General features: G+C 42.4%; 1 protein-coding gene across 22 annotated transcripts in view; it reads left to right on the forward strand.

The window, feature by feature from the left end:
- Positions 1-26420, forward strand: part of CACNA1C (calcium voltage-gated channel subunit alpha1 C) — a 1333094-nt gene that overhangs the window by 860480 nt on the left and 446194 nt on the right. For 13 of the 22 annotated variants that reach the window (XM_033951116.1, XM_033951118.1, XM_033951120.1 and 10 more), the window contains one exon: positions 15152-15235. The exons of the other annotated variants lie outside the window; for them this stretch is intronic. In XM_033951116.1, the coding sequence (XP_033807007.1) occupies positions 15152-15235 (84 nt within the window). The remainder of the gene's footprint in view (positions 1-15151; positions 15236-26420) is intronic. 22 annotated transcript variants of the gene reach the window in all.

The following is a 26420-nucleotide window of genomic DNA, read 5'->3' on the forward strand; positions in this document are numbered from 1 at the left end:
GGGTGTGTGGCGTGAGAGGCAAAGAGAGATGATGTATATGGGAAAGGGCGAAAGAGGGAGAATTATTGGACATGAGAGTGGTGGAGAGGAGGGAGGGAGATATGTTACACTGGGAGGGAGGAGAGATGTCAGTTCACTGGAATGGGAAGGAGAGGGAGAGGGAGAGAGATGCCAGCCCGCAGAAAGGAGAGGAGAGATATATTAAACTTTGGGAAGAGGGAGGGAAGGAGAGAGAGAAGCTAGACCATGGGAGAGAAGAGAGATTCCAGGCTATGGGAAGGGGAGGCGAAAGATGCCAGACCATATGAGGGGGAAGGGGAAAGACAGAGATGTCTGACCATGGGAGAGGGATGAGATGGTGCATAGGAGGGGAAGGGGAGACAGAGGGAGGAGATGGTGCACAGCAATGGGTGCGGTAGGGAAGAGATAAGAAAAAATGCTTCTTATGGATAGATGGGAGTAGGGGACAAGAAAGAGGGAGAAGATGGTACACATAGAGAAGGGAAGGCATGGAAAAGTAGATTTGGAGAAGAAAGCAGAAAAATGAAAGAATTTTGAATGTTAAAAGTTAATGCTATAGATGGATGTATGACAGAAAGGAAAGGAGAAAACAGCAAATGGATATGGTGGCCCTGGATACACAGTTAAGAGCACAGTCAGAAGTGCAGCGAGAGTCTGGGAAAGATGGTTTGAAACCCAAAATCACCAGGCAACAAAGGTAGGGGAAATGATTTTATTTTCAATGTAGTGATTGAATTGTGTCAGTTTTGAGAAATGACATCTGCTGTCTATATTTTGCAATGTTCAGGAAGAAATGCATTTGTTTCTATTTCTCTGGGGGTTGTACTGCATGTAGAGCATTGAATCTGAGGGTTTCGTTTGTATATATTAGTACATTTAGTTTATGGGTCCCAATCTGCATAGGGGTTATCTGTGTTCTGCATGTGTGACCAAGGCCAGGTGTTCTGGTAGGAATGAATGTTGAGAAGCATACAGTGTGCTTTGCATAGTTTAATTTTGTGGTTAACCATTATGTGTTGTTAATAAGATTATATTGTGTTATATATGAAAAATGAATGGAAAAAATGGTATTATAATTAGTACTATTATGGGGGCGGGGTCTGGGTCAGAGATTTGGCGAGGTCTGGGGCAGAGCTTGCATGCCCCCCCAAACGAAAAAGCGTTCAGCTGTCTATCTTTCCAAGCATGAGGTGCAGCAAGGTAGAAGGAACAGAGACGGGAGTTTACAGTAGAGGAGAAGGGTACAGACAGGAGGGAGTTGTCTGATGAGCGGAGTTCCTGGAGGGGAGTATAGGGATACTGAGGAGCTGCAGAATACACTTGAACGTCAGTATGAGGAGTTTGAATGGTATGCAGAGATGGACTGGGAGCCAGTGAAGCAATCTGAGGAGAGGAGTAATGTGGGTATAACAATCCTGGCGGAATATGAGGCGCGCAGCCTCATATTTTTTTTAAAAAAATTAAGAATAAAAAAATTAATTTTCATGTAGGCACCATATCTATTGGCGCCTACCCACACCTACCCGAAAGTAGGCATGGTTAGGGTCTGCCTGGGGTAAATACTGGTGCCTAATTTTCAGCAGGTGGGCATGCCAATGACATTATAACATTACGCCTAACTTCTAGGAGGGTCATGTGATCTGCCCACGCCTCTCCCATGGTCATGTCCCTTCTGAGCTGTGTGCTAGAAAATTTAGGTGAGGTGTTATAGAATAACGCCTAGGGCAGATGTATGCACAAATCCAAATTGTTGCTGATTAAAATCAGTTATCGATTGTTGACACGTAATTAATTCATTAATTTGCATGTTCATCTGCTCTAGGTACCCAGATGTGAGTGTCCAACTTTGGGCCACCTATATAGTATCTGGGGTAGACGTCTATGAATTACTTCCGAGCTGGTAAGAAGTCTTGGGCAAAATCTGTGGAGTTTTGATGATGCACAAAAGATAAGAGAAAATGCAGCTGACAAATCCTTCATGCAGAAAAAGTGCTTTGTCAGCATTCAGGCTTATCTAAATTCAGTTTACTAAATATTACTCATCTGTAGAACAGCTGTGTTAGGCAAGGCACGGCCTAATTTATGCATCACTATTGAGACTTGCCTCTTCACCCCCAGTCAAACCCAACTTAAACACCACTTTGTTTTTTTGACTGAAGATGGATTAGTCATTTTTCAGTGTACTATTGTGGTACCTGCCATATGTTCCACACTGAGATTTCGGGTGGTTGATTTGTATGGATTTTGCTCAGATCTTTTCAGCAGTAGCTCAAGGCAAGTTCCTTTCAGATATACAGTGGTGCCTCACACAACAAACTTAATTGGTTCCAGGAGCAAGTTTGTTATGCGAAAAGTTCGTTATGTGAAACGCGTTTTCCCATAACAATACATGTAAAAAAAAATAATTCGTTCTGTAGCATAAAATATGCTAAGATGACATAAAAAAAGATAAAATTTTTGTTATTTTTATTTAGATACATCTAAAAACATAATTGTTTTTTAAAACAACACACATTTTTTAAATTTAAAGACAGACTAAGTAGAGTCTAATTTTACAGTGAGAGAGGGCAGTTAAGCGCAGTGCCATCAGTTATCCTGCCCCTCTCAGTGAATTGCCTGGGATGGAGGGAGGGAGAGAAGAAGGCAGATGATGGAAGTGGGAAGAACTTGTGCCGTCAGCATCAGGCACAAGCGGGAAAGCAGCAGCGGTGAGGGGCTAGAAGTTATCTTCCTTTCATTCATGTCCTTGCCACCCCGTCCCTTGGTCGGTCCCACAATTTCACAATTTCCTGCATATCTCCTCCCTCCATTCTTGTAGCCCATAATCTCCTCTCCTGACATCTCCCTGTCCTTTTACTTCCACTATCTTCCTATCCCATCTCTATTCCCTTTTGTCCCTCTCCCCATGATCAATCATCTCACCACCTCTCTCTTCCCTCACCCTCAGGGTTCAAGATTGCTTCCACTCTTTTTCCTGTTGTTCTCTCTGCCTGTCACCCTATGATTTAGCATCCCTTCTGCCCTTGTCCAATATTTCCCCTTCTCTCCCTCCCTCTCATCCCCTGCTCCAACATACCGTATTTTGACTGCCCTTCCATCCCCAGGCCTGCCAACTTCCACTCATTAACTGCTTTCTCCCACCTCTGCCAAAGCCCGCCCCCCCCCCCGCAGTGATCGGCAACACCAGGCACCCCCCCTCGATCGGCGAAACAGGGCCGGCGACTGCTTTCTCCCGCTGCTGTTGAAGTCTGTAAACAACTTTAACACAAGCCACGGGGCTCTAACAGTGCGTATGCTGCCAACGGCTTCCTTCCTCCTTCCTCTCCCCTCATGATGTAACTTCCCATTTGGTTGATGGAGGAGGAGGAGGGTAGCCGGTAGCGTCACGCACACTGCGCGGAAGGATGCAGCTCGGGCGACTTCGTTGTGTGAAACGAAGTTCGTTGTGGGAAGCAAGACCTGAAGTTCGTTGTGCGCAGCGTTCGCTGTGCGAGGCGTCCGTTATGCGAGGCACCACTGTAGTAGGCATTTCTTTGTCCTTGGTGGGCTTAAGTCAGAAGTCAGGATGCACAAAGCTCTGGCAACCTAGTAAATAAATAAATTAAAAAAGTGCCAGGTTGGGGGTGATTTTTGCTTTAAAAAAAAAAAAAAAAAAATCTTTATTAAATTTCCAAACTACCATTGTGCAAACAAACAATTTCAATATACATAATATTACACGTAATGCACATTAAACTTATAGACATTAATGCACAACTATTTCCCGCCCCCCCCAAATCATAAAAAGTACATAGCTACAGGAAACCATCCATATATTCCCCGAATGAAATTCCAATGCATAACCTCCTCCCTCCCACCCACCCTGGATGTGTATGCTTAAGGGTCGATAAAATAAAATCAGTTATCATTCCTTATAGAACTTAGGGCTCCTTTTATCATGCCACGCTAGCAGGGTTAAAGCGCGCAGCATTTCATAACGCGTTAACCCCCGCACTGGCCTAAAAACTAACGCCTGCTCAAGGGAGGTGTTAGCGGCTAGCGGTTTAGTGTGCGGTAATACGCGCATTAAAACGCTAGCGCGGCTTGATAAAAGGAGCCCCAAATATTTAGGAGAGGCACTCTCCAATGTAACCTATTTCAGATCAGCAGTATATCAAATTCTTAATGACCTATAACTGTAAACCCAGACAGGATTTCTGTGAGGTAGTCAGCATTTAGCCATCCATCAGTATATGAGTGCTGGCCTTACCCAGGGGGTAAAGATTCCTGCGAAAGACAATGAATTATACAGCCAAATTAATCAAAGCCGATCCTAATGTTATATAAAATGAATTTAATAGAACACCCCCCTAATAGTAATAAATAGAATATAATCAATTTTCATTAAACTAATAAAATAGATCTGATTCAGTAAAAGAATGTCTGTTACTTATTTATTTTTGGCCACAAACTGAGCAAGAAAGCTAGGTGTTAAGTTTGTTAGCATAAAAATGATAATTCTGCTCCAAAGACAGGGCATTCCACCATTAAGGGACACTTCTAGGAACTGTTGGTTCCCTAGAAGGCATCGAGCTTATATCCTTCATGGGAGGGATTACCCAGCGCAGACCACCCTGCGATTGAAGAACATGCATTGGTACATACAGTATCTAGTTATGTATAACTGAAGAAAAGCAAAGTCAATACCATGCAATATTTAAAAAAAGAAAACTGTGCAACATAGTTAATCTTAAAAAAATAGGACTCTAAATATTGCTCAAAAAGGTGATCCCATGAGTAGAGAGAGTGGATTTATACATGCAATCAGGGTTGTTCTAACTGCTTATGAGACTCTGGACAAATTGATAAGGATGGGTTTCCTTCTGTATCCCGTTCCATGACTCCCTGACCTGTAAGCTGCAGCTCTCTAGAGCTGTCCTATCTGTGGCAGCCGCTACCACTACCACAGAAAGAACACCAATGTTTTGCTATATACTAAAATCTTTCTTTACAATCTGCTACTGTAAGCTATTAATTTTTTTTAACTGCTGCCTATAGCATACCCAGAGTCGGTATAACCCATGCATGTTAAGGGGTAAATTCAAGAAAGATTTCCAAAAGTTAGGCACCAACGATAAGGGCACCAAATGGCAAGTTTATAAAGCCAGGTCCACATGGAGCTGCCTTTGGAAAACTAACATAAGCCCCCATTTTCACACCTAATGTCAGGCAGGAGCACTTGTACCTAGGGATACCAGACATCCATATTTTGAATCAAAAGGAGGACACCTTCAGTCAAACACAAAGTGGTGTTTAAGTTGGGTTTGACTGGGGGTGAAGAGGCAAGTCTCAAAAGTGATGCATAAATTAGGCCGTGTCTTTCCTAAAACAGGAGAGGACATGTCCTGGGGTCCGGACAGCTTTTCAAAACCTCTAAATTGCATTGGCAGGAGGAAGTCCGTGCATGCGCAGATGCCACACGATGAAGTCACACGCACGCGTGTGGGTTGGGGATGGGTGGGACTGGGGCGGGGCTAGGGCTTCGGATTTTATTATTGTAAAATCTGGCAACCCTACTTATACCAGCCATAGGCTGGTGTAAATGCTACTGCCTAAGTACTCCAGTTAAATATAAGAAAAGGGGTAAGCTTGAAGCAATTCAACAAAAAGAGTGATAAAGGAAGATGTTTTGCAACAAAAAAATCACTCTAAATAATGCTTATAAGGATGCTGTGCAGATGGTATAATTAGGTCTACAAAAAATTTTTATGCTCAGAATCATGGAGGGGGTAACAGGGGAACACCCCAGAACCAGCCACCTCACCGCCCAATCATTGCATGTAAAAAGTAGACAGCATATTATATCATGTCTTTAAAGGTGTAAACTAAAACACAGCCCGATAGGGCTACAAATTTTTTTTTTTTTTTTTTCCAAATCTTTATTCATTTTAACATATACATCAAGTGTACATTAAAATATGAACACAACATATTACATTATCACTTGATAATTCCATAACAATATATAACTAAAAGATTTATATCCCACCCCCATCTCATATCTATCTATACATGAATAATATAATTCCTATGTATATTAATCAATTAAATTATGCACATATATATTGAATTATCATAACCCACCCATCTCCCCATCCTTTCAATTATCATATAAGGAAAAAGAATAATAAATTAACATTAATCATTATGATAATTTATTATTGGCCTCCACACATCTTTAAATCTGTTAAAATGACCATTTTGTATTGCAAGTAAACGTTCCATTTTATACAGATGACACACTGAGTTCCACCAGAAGCTGTAATTTAGTCTAGAACAATTTTTCAAATTCAATGTTAGGGCTACAAATTTTTAAAGGTGTACGTCTGGTTATTTTAGAAAAACTCAGCAAACTTATCTTTTAGCTTGCAGGTTCCGACTTGCACGTTTCGTTCCTGCCTCAGGGAACCAATGATAGTAGGTGGAAAACACTCATGCGGTGGGTTCAAAGATTCAAAAATAGCACCTATCTCACGCATAAAGTGGAAGGCATTTGTCACAGCTTGTTTCTTAGGCATATTTATAGCCCTATCGGGCTGTGTTTTAGTTTATACCTTTAAAGACATGACTTTTTACATGCGATGATTGGGCGGTGAGGTGGCAGGTTCTGGGGTGTTCCCCAGTTACCCCCTCCATGATTCTGAGCATAAAAAATTTTTGTAGACCTAATTATACCATCTGCACAGCATCCTTATAGCATTATTTAGAGTGATTTTTTTGTTGCAATACTGCCTAAGTACTGGCAGATAGATGCATAAATGAAAGTTTTGCATGTCCAGCTGTGCCCCTCCTAGGTCTACATCTCATTTGGACTTGAACACCTTAGAATTCAGGTCTCAGGGCTAGACTCCTAAAAATTAGCATTAAAAATTGATGGGCCCCTGTTGCAGCCGTTATTGTAGCAATTTTTAAAAAGCGAGTCATTCTCCCAAAAAACACTCATGCAAATGAGGTTGGCGGAGAGTAGCGGAGGTTCACTAAATTTGCATGTACCCCATCGCTGGACAATCAGTGTGTGAAATTGTTCCAGTTGCCTTGCTGGAAAAATATATATGTAGCCTAGTCTCCTTAGGTTAACAGAAGGAATGTAGAGGTTCTCTGTTCTCTCAGGCCCCTATTATTATAGCTAGGGTAACACAGTATAAAGTCTGTAGATTTGTGGGGCTATGTGGCCAAGGCTTTAGGCTTGAAGAGCCCTCCCCTGGTTAAAGAGTTAAGAAAAGGCAGAGAAAGGCAGAAACCAGAGACTGTGGAACCAATACGGGTAAAAAAATAAAATGAACAGACAACAAGGTAGAAAAACAGATTTTATTTTCTATTTACTGATTAGACTATAAGAACATAAGAATAGCCTTACTGGGTCAGACCAATGGTCCATCAAGCCCAGTAACCCCTTCTCACGGTGGCCAATCCAGGCCACTAGTACTTGGCCATAACCCAAGGAGTGGCTTCCCCAGACTATGTTAGTTTTTGCAATGTACATATGCCAGAACTGGTGTCAGACCTGCCTGGGGCCCACAAGAAAAACTGCACTCATTGGACTTCAGTCTCTAGAATAGCAGTGGTAAATATCCAGCTTTGGGATGGGCCAACCTTGGCATCTCTGCAATCCATTAACAACAGCCTTCAGAAGAGACATTATTCCATAAAGGTTGCTCAGAAAACTTCTTTCATTTTCATTCTTTTGGAGGGGGGTGCTAGACTACCAGGGTCTACTCTTCTTTGCTGTCTCAGACCTGGTACAGTAGTAAATTTCTCACATTGTGCTCACATTAGAACATCCTGTGGACTTTTCAGCCTTGCTGCAGAATAGATAATGGGCTTTTTACTATACTATGTGCCGTTTACTGTGCAAATTAAATCAGGCACTGAACCTGTTTCTGCATTGTTCACCTAATGCTAATGTATGCATCTGCCCTTGGTAGCTTTCTGCATCAGCGCAACCATGGACACAAATTTTTAAAAAAAAAGTCCCTATGAATAAGATCCTGTGACTGGTTTTTGGTAGAAATTGCACTTGACTGGCTGGGGTTCCCTCACGACAGGTTTGGGAATCACTGAACTAGGTGTTAGGAAAACTCTTATTTGAAGCCTATTATGGAATATCACTCATGTAATATCACTCATAGCTGGAAACTTCTCATTATAGAATGACATGAAGACAAAGTTTGTCCCCATTCCCACAAACTCAAACTCCATCCCCACCACACAAGCTTGGACACCATCACCATACCGTCTCCACAAATTCTGTTAAAATTATTACTGTTCAGTGGCATAGTAAAGGGTGGGTGGGAGGGCAGGGGTGGTGGACCGCCCTAGGTGCCATCTTAGTGGGGGCGCCCGCACCTCTCCGCCATGCTCACGCTCTCCCTTCCATGCTCTCTCCCCCCTTCCCATTTACCTCTTTAAAAATCTTTGCCAACGTGAGCAACTATTCTAGCCTTCTCCTCATGCCGGCCTGGCTCTCTCTGAAATTACTTCTGGGTCACGGGGCCCAGAAATGATGTCAGAGGGAACGCCAGTGCGAGCAGCAGGCTAGAGAAGCTGCTCGCACAGGTGAAGATTTGGAGGTACGGGGGTGGGAAGGGAAGGTGTGAATGTGGCGAATGCGAGTGTGGCGGGAGGGCATGGAAGGAGCAGAGGGAAAGCAAAGAGGAGGACATGCCTCTTACCCTCACTATGCCACTGTTACTGTTTATGTGGATTTTCCACGGTTTGCCATAGATTACTGCACAACCCCATGCCATTCTCGTCCTAGATCCTACTCCTTTCCGGAAGTGGCTAGAAGATCCCAGCATTGTATAATGCTTCATCTAGCAACTATGGATGCAGGGCCGCCATCAAAAATTTCTGGGCCCCTTACTGAGCAATCCTATTGGGCCCCCCACGCACCCCTTCCCCCCCCCCCCCGACCCCCCTTTCTTCCATGGGCCGAATACACACATACTTTTCTCTGTCGCCGCACTCTTTGACCAAAAGATTTGTAAGCCTGCAACCATGTCAAGGTAGACTCTTTCAGCAGGGCCCTAACCTAATCTAAACTAAACTAATCTATACCTATCTATTCTAAACTAACATATGTCTAATACTGAACTAATAACAAACTAACAAACATCTGCATAATAAATAACTAATAAATAATAGTGCTAGTAGCTATAATTCACTTTTGAATGTAAAATCTAAGTTAAGGATTTCTTTTGACCTTTGTAGGCCAGAAGTAGATCACAATTGCACAATATTTTTTGTAACAAGTATTAAATGTGTTTTTATAAATACTGTAAGCTTAATAAATATATCAGAAAAAACTACACATCTGAGCGCATATCTAAACATACACATCTGAGCGCATATCTGAACATACACATCTGAGCGCATATCTGAACATACACATCTGTATGATCCCATCCTCCTCAGCTTGCCTATAGCTGCATCATACATGTTAAAAATGTACGATATGTTGATATGTGCACCTTCCTTCCTTCCCATCCATCCTCCTCAGCCTGTCCTTACACATCCACAGCTGCATGTTAATGATGATGTATATGTTATGATGATAAATAAGTGCATATGAGCACATCATTAACATGCAGCTATGGATGAATATATAATGATGTCTTCCTTCCCATCCTCCTCAACATGTCACATACTTTGTGTAATGTAACATGCTGTATGTGACATGCTAAAGAGGATGGGAAGGAAGAGGTGCACACTCATAACATCATTATATATTCATGAATCAATCTGATAATCATCACCACCAGGCTGTGTGTGTTATGGGATGAAGGAAGAAAGGTGCATGTTTAAATTGCGCGGGGACAAAAATCCCACCCATCCCCGCCAAAGTCCCACCCGTCCCCGCCCGTCCTCACGAGGAATCCCTCCATCCCCGCCCGTCCCCACGAGGAATCCCCTCCGTCCCCGCCCATCCCCGTGAGGAATCCCTCCGTCCCCACCCATCCCCGCGAGGAATACCCTCCGTCCCCGCCCGTCCCTATAAACTACAGAAATAGTTATTTCATTTAATTATGCTACTGAATTAAAGGCTCTGGTAGAAACCCATTTAAAAATAAGCAAAAAGACTTTATTAATTTGGAAATATTAATTGGGAAGAATACATACTTTGTAAACGGGTTTCTACCAGAGCCTCTAATGTTTATAAATTTTTATCAACACAACTAATATACTACTATATCCTGAAGCAAAAAAAAAAAAAAAGAATTTTTTTTCTACCTTTGTTGCCTGGTTTCTGCTTTCCTCATGTTCTCATTTAATTCCTTCCATCCACTGTCTCTCTTCTTTTGGCGTCTTCCATTTGCTCTGTTACTGTGCCTCTCCCTTTCTCCCCCCTCCCAAATTGGTCTGGCACCCATCTTCTTCCCTCCATTCCCCCCATAGTCTGGCATCTCTGTCTTCTTTCCTGCCAGTGTCTTCTCCCCACTCTCTTCCCCATTTCCTTTCAGCGTCCTTCTCCCCCCCCCATCTTCCCCATGTCCTGTCAGCATCCTTCTCCCCCCTCTGTCTTTCCCATTTGCTTTCAGTGTCCTTCTCCCCCCTGTCTTCCCCATGTCCTTTCAGCATCCTTATCCCCCCTCTGTCTTCCCCATGTGCTTTCAGCGTCCTTCTCCCCCCTCTGTCTTCCCCATGTGCTTTCATCGTCCTTCTCCACCCCTTTGTCTTCCCCATATCCTTTCAGGGTCCTTCTCCCCCCTCTGTCTTCCCCATGTGCTTTCAGCATCCTTCTCCCCCCCTGTCTTCCCCATGCCCTTTCAGCGTCCTTCTCTCCCCATCTTCCCATGTCCTTTCAGCATCCTTCTCCACCCCTTTGTCTTCCCCATGTCCTTTCAGGGTCCTTCTCCCCCCTCTATCTTCCCCATGTCCTTTCAGCATCCTTCTCCACCCCTTTGTTTTCCCCATGTCCTTTCAGTGTCCTTCTCCACCCCTTTGTCTTCCCCATTGCTTTCAGCGGCCTTCTCCCCCCTCAGTTTTACCCATTTCCCTTAAGCGTCTTTTCTTCTCCACTCCACCTTTTCTCTCTCCCTGCCCCTTACCTTTGTGGCGCTTCCCCACCTGACCGACAACAGAACAGGCCCAGTCGGACAAACCTCCCTGCCCTGTAGCCGCGAATCTAAATTACCTTCTTACAGCAGCTGGAGTATTGAAGCTGCTGTAAGAAGATAATTTAGATTCGTTGCCACAGGGCAAGGAGGTTTGTCAGCCGGGCCTGTTATCGGTCGGTTGGGGGAAGCGCCACAAGGCTAAGGGGACCTAACTGGCTGTGCACACACCCCCCATGGCTGCACCCGGGGCGGACCGCCCCCCCCCCCCCACCTTCGGAACACGACTGCCTTTTCCCTACCTGCCCTGCCGCAAGCAGCTGACCGGAAGTCTTCCCGATGTCAGCGCTGACGTCGGAGGAAGGGAGGGCTTTGCTTAAGCCCTCCCTCCGACGTCAGCGCTGACATCGGGAAAACTTCTGTTCAGCTGTGTGCTGCGGCAGGGCAGGTAAGGAGAAGGAGAGGAGATTATGCTTGCGACCCTGGGGAAGCCCGGCCCCTGAATGTAGGACTGGTAGTACTGCCTTGATGGCGGCCCTGTATGGATGTCAGGTCAAATGTAAAATGACAGTATACTGCTTTTAGTAGAGTCTTTAGGAATCTGTGTAGGCATCTGTCCTGCAAAATCCTAACTGACCTACACAACTTATTGCTTGTTTTTTGCGTTGGCTTCTGCAGACATTATGATAATATCATACTTTATAACAATAATTAAATCAGCAGAACCATCAGCTAAACCTTTGAAGATGTAATAAGTACTGCAAGGTTAACATATATCCCCCACAGGCTGCTTTTAAAAATATGTAAGATCCATAAAAAGTGAACATGGGTAATAAAGGATATTTACTAACTCACAGTACCCCCAAAACATTGATTGCTATTCGAGATAGGAAATTTAAGAGAACAGAACGAATTGTTCTACCAAATTGAAAATATAATTCAAGTTAGTTTTTGTAAAGAATCCTGGAAACAGTCACAAGTAATTGTGATACTAAATATTGATTAGTACTTTGGATAGATCCTTGACACTGAATGTGTTAGGTGCTTGCTATGCATCCGCTTTCTTATTTTACAGCAGGGGTGACCAACCTTTTGGTTTCCCTGGGCCGCATTGGCCAGAAAAAAATGTTTCTGGAGCCGCACAAACGCTGCAGCAAGACAGAGCAGGGAGCTGGCAAGACGGTAAACACCCTGGGGCAGCAGAGGAAAACACTGCATCGCCCTCAACCGGGGCCGCACAAAATACTTCACGGGGCCGCAGGTTGGACATCCCTGCTTTACAGCCTTTTTTTTTGTATACAACACTAAGGTCCTTATTTCAGAAGCATCTCCACATGTAAATGTCTGGAGAGGCACAAACATTTACATGTAATTTCAGAAAAGGGACTGTCACATGTGGGGGTGCTTCTTGCAAAGAGATGCCAAGGGGACGTGGGCAAGGTGAGGAGGAAGGTTGTCCTGGAGGGGGTAAATCCATGTCTGTATTGAAAAAGGTACACAATACTATTTATAGCTACCCCAAGGCACATGTCAGTGCCTGCTGTAAGAGGCAAATGTAAATACTAGTTTCCCTATCCCCCTCATATATGCCTTCCCCATGGACACCGCCCTCCCCTGGCATTTGATCCGCATTGCAATCCATTCCCTTTCTCTAGAAGACACATACTGTAGTTAAACTGGAGTACCCACTGATCCAGTTGTGCATAACTTGCAGATGTTATCAGTAATAAGATAACACAGGCCTAAGATGCATCAGCATAGCTCAGTAGCTCTTAGCCTAGTCCTCGGTACATACTTGTCCATTGTGGCAAATGCTGGTGCCTCAAAAATGACTTTCTTTGGGAGTTCTAAGTTGACGGCATCTTACTGGATTGGCCACCGTGAGGACAGGCTACTGGGCTAGATGGTCTGACCCAATAAGGCTATTCATATGTTCTTATGTACTTCCCCAAATGTAGGTTTCTATTTCAGGCAAAGGGGAGAAGATAACCCCACCCCCACCTCCCCAAAAAAGAACACCTTGACTGAAATATCCATTACTAAGTTCCCCTTAAGGAGAGAGGTTTACATGGGAAAGCAATATATGAAACTGGATGAAGAGGTTCAGCTGTAATGCTGGCATTGCTTAATTAACCAGCTGTAGGAGAGCCATTAATGCCATAGTGGTTAGAGCTACAGCCTCAGCACCCTGAAGTTGTGGGCTTTGCTCTTTGGGCAAGTCACTCAATCCTCCATTGTCCCAGGTGCGTTAAACAGATTGTGAATCCACCAGGACACATAGGGAAAATACTTGAGTACCTGATTGTAAACCACTTAGATAACCTTGACAGGTACTATATAAATACCTAATAAAATTAAATTTAAAAAAGTAAGAATGCTCCTGCAGAAATTTAAATGTAGCCAGATGTATACTTCTCTGTTTGACGAGCTCCATTAGTTTTCCTGCCTCTTTCACCATAATGCGAAACTATTTTGAGTAACATGTAGAGGTCTGCACAGGAACGGGGATCGCGGGAATCTCGCGGGTCCCACAGGAATCCCACCCAACCCACGAGACTCCCATGGGGACCCCCCTCTGGTCCACGGGACTCCCACGGGGATGGAAGGCTTTGGAAGCAGGGTTCGTCCATATAATATAATGGACACGTCAGCCTTAGTAAAAGAGGGGGGTTATAAGTTAATTACCTGAACAGAAAACAAAAAAAGGGTTCCACCAAAGAGATTCCAAAAGGAAAACAGCAGCACAAACGCAAAAGAAACTGTGGAATTGATGATCCTGTCAGAAGTAATTGCTGCTTTTTATGGGGACGGGCAGGGATGGAGGTAATTTCTTGCGGGGATGGGTGGGGACGAAGAGTATCCTGACGGGGACGGGTGGGAATAGAGAGGATCTGGCGGGGACGGGTGGGATTTCTGTCCCCGCACAACTCTCTAGTAACATGGTCTGACAAGAGTTAAATACAGTACAGTGAATTATTCAGATTTGTCCCTTGGGGACTAGAAGATTGCATATATTTAATCATTGAAAAGGTCACCTCCACAGAAAGGGGCAAAGGTTTGATTCTGTCCATTATGTGGTGTCATATGCAACATTTATTTTCATTTACCATCTAGAACAAGCATAAATTTATGGATTAAATGTTATCACAAGCTGTGACATACTGAGAACTCATCTATATTATGGCTGATAGTATGTTGGCCTCTTATTGCAGAGCAATGTTTGGATAACCAGTCTTGGTAGCGTGCCTAAGCAGACTGGTTTTCAGGAGAGCCACGAAAAATATGCATGTTGGGTGTTTTAGAATATGTAGGTTGTACCTCCAGAAGAGGGGTGGGGTGGGGGCCACTGTTGTAGTCCATCGGTTAATTTTTGAGTAAATACATTTCAAAGACAATTTTCACAATGGCTTTCATAGTTGTAAAATGCATGGGTACTTTCATAAAGGGAAGGTATGAGCTTCTTTCCATTTGAATACTGTCTAAATCAGGGATCTCAAAGTCCCTCCTTGAGGGCCGCAATCCAGTCGGGTTTTCAGGATTTCCCCAATGAATATGCATGAGATCTATGTGCATGCACTGCTTTCAGTGCATATTCATTGGAGAAATCCTGAAATCCCGACTGAATTGCAGCCCTCAAGGACGGGCTTTGAGATCCCTGTCTTAGGTGGTTTGGGGAAGGGGGGGAAAGTTAGGAATCTAGATGGTCTAGGCCATTCATGGGCAACTCCGGTCCTCGACAGCCGGAATACAGTCGGGTTTTCAGGATTTCCCCAATGAATATGCATGAGATCTATGTGCATGCACTGCTTTCAGTGCATATTCATTGGGGAAATCCTGAAAATCCGACTGGATTGCGGCCCTCAAGGACGGGCTTTGAGATCCCTGGTCTAAAGTGTACCTGCAGAGATTAACACCTGCTTTTCCTGAGGGTACTTCTCTCTTCAAAGTAGTGCACATGTATTTGAAACTGCAAAACTACATATGTTATTACCTTCCATTACGTAACCCCACCTCTGACCCACCTACTTCTTCCACAGGTAAAAGTATGTCTGTTGTCGGTCCCCCTGCATATTTTTGCCCATGGAAAGGGTGGGCACTTTTCAGACAGCCAATTTACCCAGGTAAATAGACATTTACCCAGATAGATGATCTTCATAGGGAATTTGATAAGGGTTCAGATGTCATGATTTCATTGCAGCATCTGGGTCTGATGATTATCAGCTATTACTCCAGTGGTTGCATTCCTTAGGAACATCTGGAGTGGTACTTGATCGGTTTTCTTAATTTCTTGAGAGGAAGGGCACTGAATGTTCTCAGTATTGGCATATGAAATGTGGAATTCCTCAATGGGATGGGGGAGGGGCTTTCTCTCTAGTTTAATGCTTATATTTAACCAATAAGGCAAAGAGGAAAGGGATTCGAGTTTAATTGTCAATCATATGCTGACAGATTTAGTTGTTGGCTTGAAATCCATATCTCAGTAAATGTGGGTAAATAAGTACAGTATGTTGAGGAACACTAGTGAAATGGAGGTTTTTGGGATTACAACACCCATGTTATCTTTTCCACCTCCTTAGCTAATTTCTAATTGGTAACTACTTCCTGTTTGGGGGATTTATTTCTTTTTTGATTCACCACTTACTGTTGCAAACCACTGTTAAGAATGTGGTTTGTTTATATTTTGTCTTATTCTGTGTCCATATCTGTCTCCTGAACATTTAAAGGGCAGTTCTATAATGCAGGCAACCCAAATTTACATGGCCCTTGTCTGCATAAATCTATATATTAGTAGCTCCTATATGCCCAACTGCAAAGTATGGTGCGATAGTGGCAGCATGGTGCCAAAGCAATATTCTAGATTGGCAAGCATCAATGTATAGGTTGCCCAAAGTTACAAACTGGGATACCATTAAGTGTTAATTCTATAAAGGCCGTTTTCACACAGACCAGCCTTTATACAATTCTATATAGTCCGCTTAAAGTTAGGCGCCTACGTTGGTGTGCCTAGCCGATGTAGGCACCTAGCTTAATTGTTTAATAAACTTAATTAGCACTGTTGATTGGCGTAAATTGCACTTAATTGGATGTTAAGTGCCTAACGTGGTAGATGCATACCACTTTGAGGTATGCACCTAGTCCAGAGCATCTATAACAAAGTAGGTGTGGTTAGGGGCAAATTGTGGCTGTGTTTTGTATATAGACACCTATATTGGATGATGTGCTAGTAGGTGCCTGACCTAGGCACATATATTTAAACCAAGAAAACCCTGGCATAAATAGGGCATGCCTAAAGTTGGGATGCCTAGCAATGCCTAAAACTGCCTTGGTGATTCTATAAAGTTTTTCAGTGGTTTAGAGGCTTTTTGGAATACCGTACTATTGTATTGAAGATCATTATTCACGTAAATGGAAAAATCCTTATGGTGTGCCTCATGGGTCCCCACTTTCTCCAATGCTATTTAGTCTTTACTTAACTTCCTTAGCCTCCCTTAGAATTAATCTTTACTTAACTTACTTAATCCTTACTTAACTTCTCCTATGCTATTTAATCTTTACTTAACTTCCTTAGCCTCCCTTAGAATTAATCTTTACTTAACTTACTTAATCTTTACTTAACTTCTCCTATGCTATTTAATCTTTACTTAACTTCCTTAGGAACCAGGTTAGCCTCCCTTAGAATTAAATTCTAAAGCTATGTGGATGATATTACCATTGTTCCTCTTTCATCTTTTTCAAAAGAAAATTTGCAATTTATGCCTTCTATAATTCAGACCGTAGACACATGGATGAGAGATTTCAAATTAAAACTTAATTCAGACAAAAGAAAATTTTTTTCTAGCCTCTCCATCTAACAAGATTAAAGAGGACATTTTAATATTGAATGGGATTATTTATCCTATAATACCAGTTATAAAAAATTTGGAGATCTATTTAGATCAAAATTTATCACTAGATGGTCAAATTAATTCTTTAGTTAGAAAAAGTTATTTTGTGCTATGGAAACTTCAAATTAATAGATCACATTTTGATTTCTCTGTTTTCAGACTTATGGTACAATCATTGGTTCTAAATTCCTTAGATTATCACCTGTCGAGTTCCTTGGATTATCATCTATTTAGCTTCATGTAAAAAGAATATCAATAGAATTCAAATAATTCAGGATATAGTTGTACGATGATTTTGCACTGTTTTGCACAGAATCTTAGTTGTCAAGCATTTGCTCACTCCTTGAGCTTTATCAGATTGCACTGCATTCTGTGTACTCCTTTAGAGGCGTCCACTCTTGTGAAAAGGAAAACATTTTGTCTAACCCCTTGCAACATGTCTTACTAAGGGCTAGATTCACAAAGCAAACTGATCATGTACCGATCGGTTTGCGACCCCTTTACAACCAAATTTCCCTCCGGCCTGATTCCCTTACCTCTCCTGCGATCTGCTTCCAATCCGTGCATGCAAATGAGGGGAAACGCATGTAAAGTAGGCAGGGATGCAATTCACAACACAAAATTTCACATCCAACTGGGCTGGCTGATCAACTGAAGAAGTGACTGTTGGGGACCAGTTGAAAATGTCTTTCTGACTCTCCTGCTCTATTGAAGCCCTGCTCTCTGCCCTGAACCCCTCTCGCTGCCCCGATCTGCCTGCCCTGATCTTCTTGCCCCGATCTGCCTGCCTGCCCTCTCTGCTCCCCTCTGGCTCTGCCGCCTTCCCTGCAGTGCGAGCCTGTGGGTTTAAAGCGGGGCTGCACGCCACAGCGCAGCCCCGCTTTAAAGCCGCGGACTCACACTGCAGGGAAGGTGGCAAGAGCAGGGCTTGGAAGGGGAGAGCAGGAAGGAGGAGGGGAGTGAATCTGGAGTGACTGCCGCCTCTTCCTGCTGCTGCTTCATTGACGGTACTTGCCTGCAAGATGCGGAAGAGAGCCCTTGCCGCTGTGGCTTGCAGAAGACAAGAGCGCGAGCAAGCCAAACCCGGGGGAAAAGGAGAGGATGGCTGAGGAGCAGCAAGGTGAGGGGGAGGCAGATCTCCATCCAGCCCCGGGATTGCCATAATGGCTAGTTAAATGTGCAGGTAGGCTGTATGCCCAGAACTGCTGCACGAGTACCACAGGAAAAAGTTGGTACCATTTGCTGAAGGAGGTACCAAAGGCAGTTTAAGCAGGAGAGTCGGCACGCATGAAAGTTGTTTTTTTTTTTTAAGTCGGGTCTAGACGCATGCGCAGGCCATGTACAGATGGTCTGCGCATGCGTTGGGATCACAGACCTGCGATCCGTGCTGGCAGATGGGGGCGTTCCTCTGATCGCCCCCATCTGCATATTTTTCTTTACTGAATTTATTGGACCTGCCCGGATTGAACCTGATCAGGCAGGTTAGCGACTCTGGCCCTAAGACATTAAATATAACTCGCCCTAGGGCTTTTCCCTGAGGTATTCAGTTAATTGCCTACATTTCTCTGTTTTCTATCATGTAAGCCCCTTAGGCACATCAAAGGCAATATTAAATGACAGGAAAGCACCTATAAGGTAGTGTCTAACTGCAAGTGTGTGTGTGAGGGGGGGGGGGAATATGCATAGATGGAGCATGGACAGACCAGAGGTGTATCTCCCAGGTATGCGACTACGGTAATTTATATTATAGTTTATATTTTAGATGTGCCAATTTACAGCTGCTATTGACATAATATAATAGGTCACCAATGCCGACTTATATCAGTATTCTATAACAAAATCTTTATGCCAAGTTATCCTTTTAGAATTGACAGTAATCACACAGGTTAGACTGTGATACCTAGCCTGAGGTACCAGTTTATTGAATTCTATTGTCTCAGGTGCCCACTGAAATTGTAAGCTCTTTAGGGCAGGGAATTATTATTACTAGCACTGTGAAAATGCTTTGTACATTCAGTATTTATTATATTAGGAGCATTTTGTAAAAAACATTTTTAAACCCTGAATTTGGGGAAAAAAAACCCCACAAAAAAAGTATGTTCCTAAAGAACATATTTAATTCAGATCTTGTAATGAACAGAAATAGCTGTGAAGGTAAAAGCATTCCCATGAATACAAATGGTGCAGTTATACAGAATTATACCTGTCAAGCAGATCCTACAGGTCTGCTTGACAGTGAATTTTCTGGTAAAAGTAGAGTTTCACTGTTCAGTGATTTGTTCTCTTAGGCTTCCATGGCTGGTGTTGCCCAGGTCTTGCCGTGTCTGGCTGCTTTCTTTGCTTTGAAGATTAGCAAATGATTGTGTAGTTTACAGTTTTAGAGAGAACTTGATATACCACCATTTGGAATGCTGCCATGGCAGTTTACAAACCAAAAGGCTGGTTTGAGAAAAGAAGTACAATATTATTTATTTAGAGAAAGAGAAAGTAGAGGGACTGTTCCCTCAAAGCTGAATGAGAGTCCTCCAATGGCACTATTTCCAGTAGGGGGTAGTGCCAGTGGCGTACCAAGCGTACGTGACACCCGGGGCCCATCATTTTTTGACACCCCCCCCATCTGTATGAAAAACATGATTTTTTTTTAGTAACAATTCACACATCACACAAGAGGAAAAGGCAGCATCTTACATACTGCAGTGAGCAGTAGAACATCAATACACCCATTGTCAAACTAAACAAGCCAGATTAGTACAGATCAATCCTGCACAGTCAATCCTAACAGAAAATCATGTCTTTTGAACACACAGAACACAAAAAACACCTTCGCCTAGTATGGAATATGTAATCACTAACTAACCCCTCCCCCTTTTACAAAACTCCCTGCTTTGTACTTTAAAAAAAGCAACCAGTTAGTCCAGTTAGCATGTCTTAATACCCCCCCCCCCAAACACACACGCTTTGTACTTTTTAAAAAAAAAAAACCAGTTAGTCCAGGCCCAGCATGTTCGAACCCTTTTCTCCTGGCTGGTCCGATGTCGCCTTTACCTTCCGTCAAGCTAAAAAACTGCCAGCCTTGGCAATGATTCAGCGACATTGCCCACGGCTCCCCTTCCAGCTTTCTATCTGCCGCAGTCCACCCGGGCAGAATCAGGAAGTTGCGTCAATGAGAAAGACCAGGCAGATACGGAAAGCAGGAAGAGGAGCTGCGGGTAACTTCGCTGAATCACTGCCAAAAGCTGACAGTTTTTTCAGCTTGACAGAAGGTAAAAGCGGCATTGAACCGGACAGGAGAGAAGGATGAGAGCCTTGGGGCCAGGCCGTGAGAAGGGGAAGTTCCTGGACCATGACTCCAAGGCCAGGAACACTCCCTCATGCTTGCATCCAGGGCGGTCCGCCCTCCTCCGCCCTTGGTATGCCACTGGGTAGTGCAAACAGCATCTTCCACTGGCCGTATTGTAGGTGAAGAATTCCTGCCCAGTTTAGAGGGAACAATGATGGGAGGGTATGTGTGTATTTGGTTTTGCAAACACACAACAAAGGTGACCAATTGATGTTCAGTCTCTTATTAGGATGGACTCAATACGATCGTGTTTCGGCCCACAAAGGGGCCTGCCTCAGGAGTCTAAAAAATGACATATAGTAAAAATACAATTTTATCGGCATCCTCTTCATAAAAAAATAATATAATATATCTAAAACATCAAATATGATGTGCATACATTACAATAATTACAAACAATTTCTTGTATAAATCAATTATAAAAACTTAATAATGAACATAAATATTTAATACCTCATGTAAATCTGATAAAATAATCAAAAAATTTTATTACACTTATAATCACTTATAACATTTTGACAAGAATAAATTTATCATAAAAAACATACAGCCTCTTATACAAAGCCGTGTGACAACAGCCCCAAAGCCCTTTAAATCTCTATGGGCTTCGGGGCCATTAGTGCGGCTTTGTAAAAGAATAAAATGGCAAATAGACTAAGAAATAATATATGGCCTCTTTTACAAAGCTGCGCAAGCAGCCCCGAAGCCCATAGAGATTTAGATGGCTTCGGGGCTGTTGCCGCACGGCAGTCGCTAGCGCGGCTTTGTAAAAGAGGCAGATAGTCTCAATAAAAAAAATCACAATTTAAAAGCTGTGATGGCAACATGAGCCTATACCATTCTCGTGCACCATATTAATCAGGCAAACCTTGAGTGGATGAACATACTGAAAAATTGTGTGTACCAAAAGCTACAATTCAAATAGATAATAACAACCAATAAAAAATTAACAACATGTGAAGTAAAAAAAAAATTTTTTAGCTTGTTTTTTGAAAAGAAAAAAAACAAATACAAGAAAAACAAATCATTAAAGTAAAAGATGAGCCAAAAAATGAATGACCAAGTAGTTATTGCAAAAAAAAAAAAAAAGGGGGGGGGAGAGAAAAAGAGAAAGGGAAAAAGAAGAGAAAGCTGAAAAAGTAAATGAACCCCATATTATATATACCATGTACTTACTACTTAAAGGAAATATATAAGTTCAAGTTCAACATTTAGTCCTTTTGGACTTACTGTATCAAACTCATATATGATCCTTTGTTCTTCTCGTAACAACTTTTGGTCTAAGTTACCACCTCGCCATTTTTGTTTAATCACTTTAATCACAAAAAACTTTAAATCATTGATACTATGGTTGTTCTATATCCAATGTTTAACAAGAGGTGCCGACTCAATCTGCCTACTGGTACAGCTCCTGTGCTCTATCATTCTTAATCATCCTTTTTGTCTTCCCTATATACCATTGATTGCATGGACAAATTACAGCATAGAGCACAGAAGTGTTGCAATTTGTTTTTTCTTTCAAAATAATTTTTTGCTTGCTGACTGGATGTGTATATTCTTTAATTGCAATGCAATGTTTACATACAGTACAGGGTGAACGACCTTTCTGAACATCCTGTTCTGTTAGGGTCAATGTTTTAGAAGGAAGGGTAGATGGAACCAATTGTTCCTTCAAATTCCTCGACCTAGAATAAGCGATGACAGGTGACGTATCCTTAAAACAAGAATGGTTCTGGACAATGTGCCGATGTTTCCTAATAATTTTACAAATATCTTTTGAAAGATATGAAAACCACAGTGTGCACACAATCTTTAGATTAGTTTTATCATTTTTCTTTTGTAAAAGTGTTTTCCTATTTTGTTTTTTAGCTTTGAGATATCCTTTCTGTAAACATGATTTAGGATATCCCCTTTCAGAAAAGTTCTTCATCATGCTTGGTGCCTGATTATCATATTATTGAAGATCCGTGCATAATCTTCTAAGACGTAAAAACTGGGAATACGGCAAATTATCTTTTAAACTCCGATTGTGATGACTAGTGTAATGTAGGTATGTGTTTCTGTCTGTGTCTTTCCTGTAAATTGTCGTGTTCAATCCCCTTTGTGTCTTGTTTATTTTAATGTCCAAATATGATATTTCTTTATATTCATACTGAATTTTGAAACTTAAGTGTGGTTCACATCCATTCAACCATGTATGAAACACATTGAGATTTACAATGGTGCTTTTCCATAAAATGAAAATGTCATCAATGTACCTTCTATAAAGAAATATTTCTTCAGAAAATGGACTATTTTTCAAATGAACCTCTTCAAATTGTGCGACGTATAAGTTTGCAAGATCAGGTGCCACTGATAATCTCATCGCCGTGCCACGGATTTGTTGAAAGAATACTTCTTCAAAACAGAAATAATTATTGGTTAATGCTATTGTTGCTAGGGTAAGAATACATTTCCCCCTCCGAATCCGCGGTTTCAGCATCCGCGGATTCAGTTATTCGCGATTTTTAAACAAAAAAAAAACGTTTTAATTTTTTGGACTATTTTAAGCCCTGTAAGCCCCCCCCCCCTTTTTAAGCCTTACTTGGTAGTCTAGCGGGTTTTCGGGGCAGGAGCAGTCTTCCCACGCTCTTGCCCCGTCAGATCGCTCATAGTAAATGGCTGCCTTGAGCTCCCGTAGTCTCTCGAGACTAAGACGGGAGCTCAAGGCAGCCATTTCCTATGAGCGATCTGCATGGGGCTGGAGCATGAGAAGATCGCTCCTGCCCTGAAAACCCACTAGATCACCAGGTAGGGCTTAAGGGGGGTGGGGCTTACAGGGCTTAAAATAGCCATGGGGGTTAGGGGCAGAACCGGCCCAAATATTATTCGCGGTTTTTTAATATTCGCGGGCCGGCTCTGCCCCTAACTCCCGTGGATAAGGAGGGAGAAGTGTAAAATTATTCGAAATTCTTTTATGTGTCTGACTTTTTATAGGGTCTGTTCCACGATGCTCAATGCTTCTAACTGTGGGATATTTGTATAAAGTGCATCTATATCCTTGGTTACAAGAACCACATCACTGAGATCACCACTAACCGCTTCTAAAATATTAATCATATCTGAAGTATCTCTGACATATGGGTCAATCTGTGGCACAAAAGGTCTCAAAAAAAGGTCAACAAATTTAGATAAGGATTCTAACATTGAATTGTTTCCTGAAATAATGGGTTGACCCGGAGGATTTATTAAAGATTTGTGTATTTTTGGTAATGTGGGTATGACTGGATTTATTTTCTGAAAGGAAATCTTTTTCCTTGATTGTAATGTAACCCGCTTCAAATGCTATTTGTATTAGAGCTTCTATTTCTATTTTCAAATCAGGAGTAGGGTCTTTTTCCAAAATACAGTAATACGTGTTATCATAAATCTGTCTTTCTATTTCTTGTATATATTGGTGTCTATCTTGAATGACTATACCGCCACCCTTATCTGCTGGTTTGATTACAATATCTATATTTTTGGAGAGATGAAACATAGCATCTTGTTTTTCTTTGGTTAAGTTGTAGAAGGGTTTCTTCTTATGATTATCTTCCAAATGTTTAATATCTCTTAAAATGCACTGTTAAATATGTCGATGGCCGGGTCATTTGGTCCAGGAGGAACCCATTTGGATTTACGTCTTATTACAGATGTATCCGTACTACTGTCATTGGTTGAAAAAAATTGTTGTATTTGTAGTTTCCTATTAAAACGAAAAGGTCGATCCATGTTTGTAAAGGATCATATCTTGCGGTAGGTATAAATGAAAGACCTTTCTGAAGTTTCTCTATAGTTGTCAAAACATATTCAGACAAATTGAAAAAACTGTATATAGTTGAATATAAGTCGATCCAAATATAAGTCAAGACCCCCTTTTTCTCCCCAAAAAAGAGGAAAAATGGTTGACTTGAATATAAGTCAGGTGGCTTAATATTCAAGTGTCCTGCCCTGTCAGGCTCTGTACCCAGCCCCTCCCTGCCAAGCTTTGCACTCAGCCCCCTTCCCTCCATCCCTCCTGTCACGCACTGCACCCAACACCCTTCTTTCCTCCCCTCCCCTGTCAGGCACTGCACCCAGCATCCTTCCTTCCTCCACTCCCCGTCAGGCTCTGCACCCAGCACCCTTCCTTCCTCCCCTACCCTTTCAGGCTCTGCACCCAGCACCTTTCCTTCCTGTCAGACTCTGCCCTCTTCCTCCCAGGCTCTGCCCTCTGTCCCCCCCCTCCCTGCCCTATCTTCATACCTCTGCCAATCCATGGTGGAGGTGCAGCGAGTCTTCTGCCAATCCGTGGTGGAGGTGTAGCAGGCAGGAGCAAGCTTTTCAAACTCCTTCCCCACTGCTAACCAGCTGCGCGATTGAATTTCCTCATCTGAGAGGCACGAGCAGCAGCGCGATTTGGCGCTGCTTCTCGGCGCTGAACGGCTTCCTTACTGGCTCCTGTGAATTCTCGCGAGAATTCACAGGAGCCAGTAAGGAAGCCGCTGAGCGCCAAGAAGCAGTGCCAAATCGCTCTGCTGCTCATGCCATTCAGATGAGGAAATTAGATTGCGCAGCCAGTTAGCAGCAGGGCAGGAGTTTGAAAAGCTTGCTTCTACCCACTGCACCTCCACCATGTATCGACAAAGGATGTACTGCACCTGCACCTCCACCACGGATCGGCAGAGGTATGATAGGGCAGGGAGGAGAAGGGGGACAGAGCCTGGCGGTGGCCTTAAAAAATTCTGGGAGGGGGCATTGACCCGAATATAAACCGGGACCCCTCATTTTTGGGCCAATTTTTTGGCCCAAAAATCCCGGTTTATATTTGAGTATATTCGGTAGGTACTGATGATCCTGAAGAAACATCTTCCATGGTGTTCCTAGGATTTCCACTCAGTACGTTGTTTGCCATGCATAACTTCTGCCTCTTCCCCTTCCTCTTTGAGGGAAAAAGTACCGTATTTGGTACTGTGGTTGTACTGCATTGATGTGATAATTGTGATGTGGATACCTCATATTGGTGTACTGGTCCTGAAGAATCTTTATTGAATTGTTCCGTTGTTGATATTCTATCTGTGAATGTCTCCTTGATTATCTCGACTTTTATGGGCCTGCTGGCCAAATCTGATCTAAAAAATCCACTTGATCTGTTGTTTTTCTTGCCGGTGCACATGTCAGAGGTGAAGAGAAGAGTTCACCAGAGTAACTTGTAACTTTTACGCCCTCTGATGGCTTCTGGTGATTCATCATTATGACTTGGGGCGTTATCAGTAATATCAGTTATGGATGTTATCCGTGTGTATTTATTAGACAATTGTGTGTGTCTATTTGATCTGTTCCTAGATGGAATCCTGTTTTTATAGATAGGTTTAGGTTTCGCCCATAACATAACATAACTTTATTCTTCTATACCGCCATAATCAAACAATTTCTAGGCAGTTTACACAGAAGAAGGCTGGACAATCAACGAAATACAGATAATTACAAATATAACACGTTACTTAACAATATTCAGTATAAAATTTTTGTTAACCCTGATATCTACTTTTAAGAAATGAATTTGTCAAACAACGCTGACTTAATTACTTTTTGAAATGCACATAAGACATCATGACTCCACCGATGCAATTACCCCACCAGGACTGTTGCTTACTTGCCTGGAAAGCAAGGGTTCTATCCATAAAAGTCTTGTATCTGCAGCCAGTAATTTTTGGGTAGACAAATACATTAGAACTCCTAGTTGTCCTCAATGGGCTATATAACGTAAAATGGGTTAAAAGGTAAGTTGGGGCAATTCCCCAAACCAACTTAAAACGGATACAAGAAAATTTGAATAGTACTCGCGCCTTTATCGGGAGTCAATGTAACAGACGATAGAAGGGACTGATATGTTCTTTTTTTCCTCAATCCAAATATCAATCGGACATGGGTATATGTTTCTCTTCTTATAATCATCATTATCTCTTTGCATTTTAATATTCTTTTTCTTCTTAATATCTGCTCTAAACACATCCAGCTTTTTTATTTATGCCTTCATTAATGGCCTCAAAATTATCATCTTCCTGTCTTAATACAGAAACA

This window comes from Geotrypetes seraphini, chromosome 7 (assembly GCF_902459505.1).
Source record: "Geotrypetes seraphini chromosome 7, aGeoSer1.1, whole genome shotgun sequence".
Classification (NCBI taxonomy): domain Eukaryota; kingdom Metazoa; phylum Chordata; class Amphibia; order Gymnophiona; family Dermophiidae; genus Geotrypetes; species Geotrypetes seraphini.